We start from the raw sequence: 9224 nt of genomic DNA on the forward strand, positions 1-9224 counted from the left end.
TTATTCCAATTACTATTTATATGCTGAATTTAGACCAAAATACTAGCATACTATCTTTTCTCATGATATGTACTCTCTCATTGCTATCTCGCCACTATAGGACCCTTATAAGAAGTTGCGCTCAATATTTATCTTTGGATGTTGGTACGAAGCTCCACGCTTCCATTATCACCACTGGTCTTGCAAACTTCCCAAACACATATCTCCGTAATGCTCTTCTTCAAATGTATGCAGCTTGCGGGTGTGTTCTCTATGCACGCAAGGTGTTCGATGAAATTCCTCTCTCATATAAAGACACTGTTGACTGGACAACCTTGATGGGTTGCTATGCACGTGGAGGGTTTCCAAGGGATGCACTCAACTTGTTTGCTGAAATGCGGAGGAGTGATGTTTTGATTGATGAGTTTACTATGGTTACTGTATTCCTTGCTAGCGCGAAGTTGGGGTGTGAAGAATTTGGGGTTCAGGGTCATGGTTGTATGGTTAAAATGGGGTTTAATTCGAGTGTTAAAGCGTGTAATGCTGTTATGGATATGTATGTGAAATGTGGGTTAATTGATGAAACAAGAAGGGTTTTTAAAGAGATGGAAGAAAAGAGTCTTGTTTCTTGGACGGTGCTTTTGGGTGGAGTGGTGAAGTGGGAAGGTTTTGAAAATGCGAGGTTGTTGTTTGATCAGATGGTTGAGAGGAATAAAGTGGCGTGGACGATAATGATTACAGCGTATATTGAGAACGGTTTAACGAAGGAAGCTTTTGGGCTTCTACGTGAAATGGTGTTTGAATGTGGATTTGAGTTGAATTTCGTGACGTTTTGTTCGTGGTTATCAGCTTGTGCGCAGTCGGGAAATGTGATTGTGGGTAAATGGGTACACGTGTATGCTTTGAAGATGATGAAACATGAAATGGATATAATGGTGGCGACAGCGTTGATTAATATGTATGCTAAATGTGGCAGGATTGATGATGCGTTTCGAGTTTTCAAGGTGATGCCTCGAAAGAACGTGATTACGTGGAATGCCATGCTAAGCGGACTGGCAATGCAGGGAAAGGGAGATATGGTATTGGATTTGTTTGCTCTGATGATTAGAGAGGTCAAACCGGACGATGTAACGTTTACAGCTGTATTAAGTGCTTGTAGTCACTCAGGTTTGGTTGATCAAGGTCGCCATTTTTTCTATAGCCTTGAATCGAAATATGGAATAAAGCCTTCTATAGAGCACTATTCTTGCGTTGTGGATCTTTTGGGTCGGGCAGGACATCTTGAAGAAGCAGAGTCCATAATCAGGGGAATGGCGATTCCCCCCAATGAAGTTGTGTTGGGATCACTATTAGGGTCCTGCAGTGTCCATAAGAACCTCAAGCTAGGGGAATGCCTAATGAAAGAGCTGGTCCAAAGGTATCCTGATAATACCGAATATCATGTCTTGCTTTCGAATATGTACTCTTTAGCTGGAAAAGATGACAAGGCAAATTCTATTCGAGTAGCTCTTAGAAGCAGAGGCGTCAGAAAAGTGCCTGGTATGAGTTCGATTTATGTTGGTGGTCAAATCCATCGCTTCAGTGCAGGGGATAAATTGCATCTGCAAAGTCAAGAGATATATACGATGTTGGATGAGATGATTCGAAAAATAAGATTGGCTGGTTATGTACCAGATACAGCCTGCCAAAAGTTTTCAGGATCTGACTTTGGCCAGGAGGAGAAGGAACAGGCGTTGTTCTCTCACAGCGAGAAGCTGGCTGTTTGTTTTGGGCTCATAAGCACACAAGCTGGCACGCCTCTTTACATTTTCAAGAATTTAAGGATATGCCAAGATTGTCATTCAGCCATGAAGATCATTTCCAAATTATATAATAGAGAAATTGTAATAAGAGATCGTAGTCGCTTTCACTGTTTCAAGCTAGGTTCATGCTCTTGTTCTGACTATTGGTGACAAAGCCACAGTGCTAAATGAAAGAGAAAAATCTATGAAGTTTGGTTGAGAGCCAAAACTGCTAACAGAATCTTCCTTGGCCGTCACTTATCCTAGCACCCAGCAGCAGAGGCTTTTGTTGAAATCCACACCAATGACTGCTGTTGAGGAAGCTGGGATACGAACTCGCGGAGAAGCTAAAGAGGTTCTTCGCACAGTTCTCCTTAATTTAGTTGTAGTTGTACCCTGTGATTTCCATTTACTACTGATGCTGGGCACCTCTCCTCATTCTTCACTTCTTTGAAGTTTTGAGGAATGCTGAAAGTGAAATTAAGCTTATCATCAATAAAAAGATAGGGTAGATGGGTATTTGTGCACCAGAGAAAAGGTAACAGAATCTTCCTTGACCTTCACTCATTCTAGCACCCAGCAGTAGATGTTTTTTTCGGAAATCGACACCAAAGACTGTACTGATGTTGAAGACGCTGGGGAACGAACTCACAGAAGAAGCTAAAGAAGTTCTTCACACAGTTCTCATTAATTAAGTTGAATTTTTACCCTGTGATTTCCATTTACTACTGATGCTGGGAACCTCTCTTCGTTCTTCACTTCTTTCAAGTTCTGAGGAATGCAGAATGTGAAATTATACTTATCATTAATAAAAAAAGATAGCTTAGATCTTTGCCTGTTTTTGTGTTCATTGAACTCATTTTAGTTTGTGATCTCATAAATTAGCTCCAGACATAATTTTTTCAAAAAAAAAAAAAAAAAAAAAGGGATCAGTTCCAGACATGAGACTGATAACATTTGATTCATGTCCCAAGGGGATGTGAGCTTCTCAAACAATCGGTGTAATTGTATAACAAGTTTGGCAATTACTGTACCTGAATGAAGATAACATAATCAAGCATCTTAAGAAACTCACCATACCAGAGGCTGCAGTGGAGCTGTGTTGTGGCTGGTATAAATACAAAGTACTCTAGACGTGTGTCACCAAAAAATTGTAGCCATACCTGCCTCTATGATATTTTTATTATGTTGCAAAAGCTACCCAAACATGTGAACTGATTCCGAGTAGTTATGAGTATATTTAATTATGACTCTGTCTATCTCCCATTGAAATCGCCATCCATCAACCAACGGGTGGAAAGGAAAATATGATCATTTCGTTTTCTCTTCTTGACTTGGATTGACTTTCCTTCCCCTCCTACTCGCATACGTTAAATGTGCCATTCTACTTACTCAACTGGCAGGATGAGGAGATCTTTTGATCAATATGAATCTCAAGTTACTATCCAGCCTGTTAAGATTTTCGTCTGTCCATTTCATTTTGAAAACCTTAGTGCATCAGTATAATGAACTTTGGTTGAAGTCATATAACTCTTGAAATATGATATTACATCATGTTAACTTGCTTCTAAGCTGGAAACTATGTGCTTAAAAGTTCTCTTTCAAATATTTTGGTTTACATTTCCACTACCAATTGTTCTCTGGCCTCCATTCACATATTTTCATAAGTTTTAACACTCTTAACAAACAGAAGTTCTAATGCTCTTTCCTTTATTTTCCATTTTTCACCCCCAAAGGTTGCTTCTTTCGTGTATTACCAAGAGAAGATGATAGGTGCATGATACATTTGCACGAATCTCAGGCTTTGGGTTTGTTCTCAGACCTTCTACAGTCAAGATACAAGGTGGTATTACTCATAACTGTACGTGCAGAAGCATTGTCCTTTTCATTTACTTCACAGAAAGATGTGTGACCTTGACTGATGTACCAAATGCAGCGATCTTCATGAGAGGGCTGACCTCTCTGTTAGGGAGGAGATATACTCCATGCATCAAATATATTTTGAGGTGCTGTCCCACCCGTCATCTCATTTAACCTAGGATCCCTTAGATTTCATGAACCCCTCAGAACCCAGGTGCCTTTTATATTCTTAACAGTCAACTGGCCCTGCCAAAGGATTAGAAGAGGAAGATTCAAATTTAATATTTTGGATCGTGTTTCTTCTAGAAAATGTGATTTCGACAAGCGCTCAGCTGAATTAATGAGCAAGAGTATTGTCAAAGGCGAAAAGTGTTAAAAGGTGTTTTCCTCTCCTTTATTTTTCTTTTGGAGTATATAAGGTTGGTACGCATAGTATGATAAGTTTTTTTTTTTATCTACTAACAGTTTATATAACTGTACCTTCAATTTGTTTTTTTTTTTAAAAAAAAAACTGATTGGTGGTTGCAGGGTAGAATAAGAGATCACGGGGATGAGAGGTGTGGGTGTGTAAGGTGGCATATTATGGATTTCAGTAATATCATATTTCAGTAAGATGAGAGCGGAATTTATCCTATAGTTTGTCCTTTATTTACTTCAACAGAAGATCAGATGCATCTCTTAAAGAGACTCAAGATGAAGAAGCTATCATCCTCTTTTAGACAAACACTTTGTTTTAATTAATAAGGTTCACCTTGAAATTCCAATGATATGTGCCAAGATAGAGCAATTACTTCTCAAACGAGCCATCTCAAGAATATCCTGATTTTATTGACTCAAAAGTTGTAGTCTGTGTCAGTATCCTTTTGAGTACACTGAGGCGGGTATTATATACAGTAGCCTTAGTTTGAATTTTAGTCAGACTCTTAGGCAGAGGTGGAGCTAGGATTTGACATTTGGGGGTTCGAAATTTTAAGACAAGACAATGATTTGGGGGTTCGAAATTTTAAGACAAGACAATGATCTCAAGCTAATGTTTAACAACTGTCAAACCAACGAACAAGTACTGGTATTTAATATATTTAAAAAAGTGACGAATTGAAAAAGTTCTTGTACGTAAAAGTCACCAGCCGGAGGTTTGGACTCCAGTAGAGGGTGGGTGGCTGTAGGCAAAGGCTTTTTTAGTTTTTTGTAGAAGAAGCAGACTGAATAGGTTTTAGGTCTTTGTAGAAATCGGATTTTTGATTTGATGTTTGTGAAGGTAACAGAGAGCCTCTTTTGTTTTAGAGTGGAACGTTCTTTTTGCGTTTTCCAATTGTCAATCTTATGTTTATAAAAGTAATTTTTATTAAAAAAAAAAAAAATCTGCATATATAGCAGAAAGGGCAAAATCGTGTACCAAAGGGAAAAAGCGCATGTACTTATGTGTGCTTAGCAAAAATAGAAAAGGATGTTGAAAGCTGGGTTCAAACCCACCTGGGACGCGAAAAGTATGTCGATTCGCACTTACATAATTATATACATTTACTAGATTTTCTAATACAAATACAGGATCTACGCAAAAGCTATTGGGTTCACTCGAACCCCTGTGTTGTACTGTAGCTCCGCCCCTGCTCTTAGGCCACAATTTGGCTGATACATATTGAGAGGATATTACAGTTCGCGAAATACTAAAACACATACAATAAGAGATATTCGGAAGCTTAAATTAATTAACAAAAGGAGCTTCAATATGTGTGTCCACCAAAACGTCTGTGTCTTCCTTGAAAGGAAAGTATGGCCTCCTTCAATTCCTCTTCACCAAAGTCGGGAAATAGCGTCTTTGTAAAGTACAATTCAGAGTAAGCCAATTGCCACAATAAGAAGTTACTGATTCTCTGTTCTCCACCAGTCCTTATGAGTAAATCAGGTTTAGCACACTTGGTAGCGAGTTCTTGCTCAAATAATTTGTTGTCGATATCCTCTAATTGTAGGATACCATCCTTCACTTTACTGGCAATGCTCTTGGTTGCTTGTAACATGTCATAATGTCCTCCATAGTTTAGTGCCATCATAAGATGAAGTCCTCCGTTGGCTATTGTTGCCTCCTCGGTTAACTCTATGCGTTTCTGTAGAGTGTTGGGAAATTTTGATCTACATCCAATAACAGACACTCGTACCCTAAACCTGCTGATTTAAAGAATGCAGTAACTTTGATCACAAATTTCTGAAGTCTTTATTTCTTTATTAAACTCCGTGCCCAATCAATTTGAAAATTGAAGTTGTATTTTGACATGCATTTTACTTGGAAAAAAAATTAAAATTTTGTGAGGATTTACTTGAGAAAGTGGTTAGAATCAGTTTTCAAACTTGAAAAACTCAACTTCAAGTTGGAGTAAAAAATTGACTACAATATAACCAAATAATTTTCTGAAAGACAAAGAAGTTAAGAAAAGCAAAAAAAAAAAGATTTTATGTTCAAACGGGGCCATAACTTATGTCTTAGCCAAACAGATTACCTTAGAGATTCTTGAAAGAACTCTTCGAACAGTTGCATCAAGAAATCAACCTCCTCCTGCTCAAAATCAGATTGTTATGCTTGTACCACGGAAACAGAAATTCTGTCCAAAGTCATATGAATAGAATTTGCAACCTCTTAGTTGCAAATGACGACGATAAATCATGCATGCTTGAGTTGATGCTAAACAATTATATTTTCTCTATGATTCAACATACTTCTGCTAGTTAATTAAAGGTGCGTTTGGTTTATATTTTTTTTACTAATATCGGCAGATTAATTGAATCAGAAAGATCAATATATATTTTTCTTATGAACATGGCATCATAATTAAAATGAAAAGCCAAAAGAATAAGCTAGAGTTCCATCAGAATGGAAAAGTTTAACTACTTCAATGAAATGATGAATAGAAAACAATTCTACATAAACAATTAACATGCACACAAACATAAAATGGATTCAAAAGATAGCGATGTTCACTTAAAGCCAACAAAGATAAGGAATGTGGTAAAACTTCAACTTCCAATACTGCAGGCTGACAGCACTCCACTGCTATCGTCGTAACCATTGTCCTCCAGTTCCACAGTCTTCTACTGTGTAACCCGAATAATACCAGAATCCGCGAAATTCGTGTGGGCCAATTTCTATGAAAAAAGTGTAGAAACTTGTAAAACTCTTAGCCTCCTTATGGAATAAGACCCTTGTTGGTCTTTATTTTCCACCAAGAAATAATATTCCATTTAATTCTTTATTATTCAGGCACAATAGGGACCACAGAATTTAATTAACGAGGCTTCCTATTATGGAATTAATTCGAAATATCTGAATTAATCCTACCATAATAAATTATGAATCATTCCACTAAAAACTCGACACTGCACTCCTCAGTTCAATTTCGAAATCTTTCATTAAATCTTATTTAACTCCCCATGTTAAGATTACAGATACCAATCAATTAAATTAAATTACTGACAATTTAATTCATTGACTAATTAAATCCTTTATATTTCCTCTTAATTTAAATCATGTGACGGATACAAAATCCACCTGCAGGGTTTTCACATGAGACTTATAAGCATTCATAAAAGGGTATCATCAATCTCAAAGTCGAAACATGGATTCTATCAACTAATTATTATTTCACAAATGTATTTGCCATTATCCAATTTACCAGGAATACATAGACCCGCAATTAAGTCGTACCTTTTAATAAATCAAAATAATGAACAAATCACATTGATCATAATAATTATATCAAGATTAAGAGTATAAGTACATTTAATGAACTAGAGAATTTGTTTTATATATTCAGTATAAAAACACTTATCTCTACTTGATCCGTTCAATACATACAAAATGTACTAGCACAAGAAGACGGAACTATACCGTTCCCATAATGAAGATACATAATATTAATCTTGTGCTACAATCATACCGATGGCTTTGTCCAAATTCCATCTTAGATTGTGAACATAAACTTTATACTTATAAGAACCGATGATTTAATCTTCCGTGTATAAGCTAAACTCTATACACTAAATCATCTACTATATAAGTATATGATCTATTTAACTCTTTATTAAAAATTGAATAAATAATTATTCTATAATAAATACTATATCCAAACACATGATTAATAGTATATATCCCAACACATGGTACAACAACAAGAGAATTAATTAGCAGAAATCGAAAGGTTTTTACCCAAGCGTACCTTGGAACGTTTCCAGTTTTCAGTAGAGAATGCAAAAGCAGTTAGAACTTCTATTCCAAGTTTGGAGGAAATGTTACAAATATTTTTAAGATTAGGCGTAAGAAATTTGTGTCCTTCTTGCACTGGTAGACCTCTAACCTTAGCCCATCTCCTGTTCCCATCCATTATTATAGCGACGTGTTTAGGGATAGGCTCGGGGTGAATTATTTGGACACGACGATCACCATCATAAAGCCTTTCCTGCTGGCTCAGTGAGTTTGAAATCTTGCAACAACCACGCCCACATACTGATGTATTATTTGGATATGATGATCGAAAACCCAGATTAGAGCTCTTGGATGGGAGGAGTTGGGCCTGGCACGCTAACAAAGAGCTCATTTTCTCAACCTTAGTTTGTAGCAAAAACTATTTTGGGGTAGCAGGCACTGGAAACTGATACTTCTGTTTAAATAGGCATGATGTTGAGTGAAAAATACATAGCACCATAATAACCGCGCCATATCTGATTTTGGGTTAGCTGATTAAAAGTAGTTGATAAGCATCTTACCGCTGAAAACACTTTTAAATTTTGAAACTGATTTTATAAATAAGTAATTTCGCGTTTGGATATAAGTGTTGAAATTACTAATAAGCGGTTAATGTATTTAGTAAAAATATATGTTCATAAACATTTTTTTTCTAGAAAACAACTGAAATACCCTCAGCTATTTCCGAAAAATATAAATTAAAAAAAAAAAATTCATAAAGAGGACGAATAACGAAAGTAGAATAGAGAAATAACTAAAAGTTAGTACTCCTATGTTTCAGGAAGAATATTTTAGACATTACAAAAGATATTAGGGATAAAATTGTAAAAGTCTTGATCAAACAAAAAACTATTTATAAACTGTAAAATTGGAGTGACCAACTAATGACTTATGACTGATTTTTGCTTTTAAGCAAATTGACTTATAAGAAATTTTAGTGGCCTATCGCATAGGTAACCCAAAAAATAATTATAAATTAATTTGACAAGCTTATAAGCTTTGACAAACACCTTCCATAATGTAGTATATTTTAAAGTCAGTAGATTGGTTAATAGTATTACATAAGAAATAAACCAGCTGATAAACTAGTTTGCCTTAGTCAAAGATCTAATGGAATCTAAACTTTCAACTCCTTTGTTGATCTTCCAAAAATTGCTGGAGGATTAATAAACTTAGACAAATGAAATATGCTTAGCTTCAAGGTTAAACCTGTCAATCCATCTCTTATTATTTTTGATCCTCCGTAATGGATAGATCCATATAGTCATAGTTTAGTTGTTTACTATTCTAACTATGACCATCTTTTTGGTATTAAACCATAGACGCTAACCTTCTAAGATAGTCTCAATTCATGATCATGTAAAAAGTTT

The 9224-nt window shown here is 36.0% G+C and overlaps 2 protein-coding genes across 2 annotated transcripts; one reads left to right on the forward strand and one right to left on the reverse strand.

Moving 5' to 3' along the window:
- On the forward strand, positions 1-1988 carry LOC132051864 (pentatricopeptide repeat-containing protein At5g15340, mitochondrial). Its single transcript, XM_059443116.1, has one exon. The coding sequence runs from the start codon at positions 21-23 to the stop codon at positions 1929-1931; it is 1911 nt and encodes a 636-aa protein (XP_059299099.1). The 5' UTR covers positions 1-20; the 3' UTR covers positions 1932-1988.
- A 3345-nt stretch (positions 1989-5333) lies between these two features.
- On the reverse strand, positions 5334-8206 carry LOC132053850 ((2Z,6Z)-farnesyl diphosphate synthase CPT6, chloroplastic-like). Its single transcript, XM_059445946.1, has 3 exons — positions 7829-8206; positions 6116-6171; positions 5334-5783 (listed from the first exon to the last, which is right to left on the reverse strand). The coding sequence occupies exons 1-3, from the start codon at positions 8204-8206 to the stop codon at positions 5345-5347; spliced, it is 873 nt and encodes a 290-aa protein (XP_059301929.1). The 3' UTR covers positions 5334-5344.
- Positions 8207-9224: the final 1018 nt, after the last annotated feature.

The sequence above is a fragment of the Lycium ferocissimum genome, chromosome 4, assembly GCF_029784015.1.
Source record: "Lycium ferocissimum isolate CSIRO_LF1 chromosome 4, AGI_CSIRO_Lferr_CH_V1, whole genome shotgun sequence".
Lineage (NCBI taxonomy): Eukaryota > Viridiplantae > Streptophyta > Magnoliopsida > Solanales > Solanaceae > Lycium > Lycium ferocissimum.

Bases quoted from the DNA above. Each gene is read 5' to 3' on its own strand.
- LOC132051864 (XM_059443116.1), top strand. From the start codon at position 21: ATGCTGAATTTAGACCAAAATACTAGCATACTATCTTTTCTCATGATA.
- LOC132053850 (XM_059445946.1), bottom strand. From the start codon at position 8,206: ATGAGCTCTTTGTTAGCGTGCCAGGCCCAACTCCTCCCATCCAAGAGC. The intron at 6,172-7,828 runs GTACGCTTGGGT...GATTTTGAGCAG, and splicing joins AAAACTGGAAACGTTCCAAG to GAGGAGGTTGATTTCTTGAT. The intron at 5,784-6,115 runs GTAATCTGTTTG...TTAAATCAGCAG, and splicing joins TTCTTTCAAGAATCTCTAAG to GTTTAGGGTACGAGTGTCTG.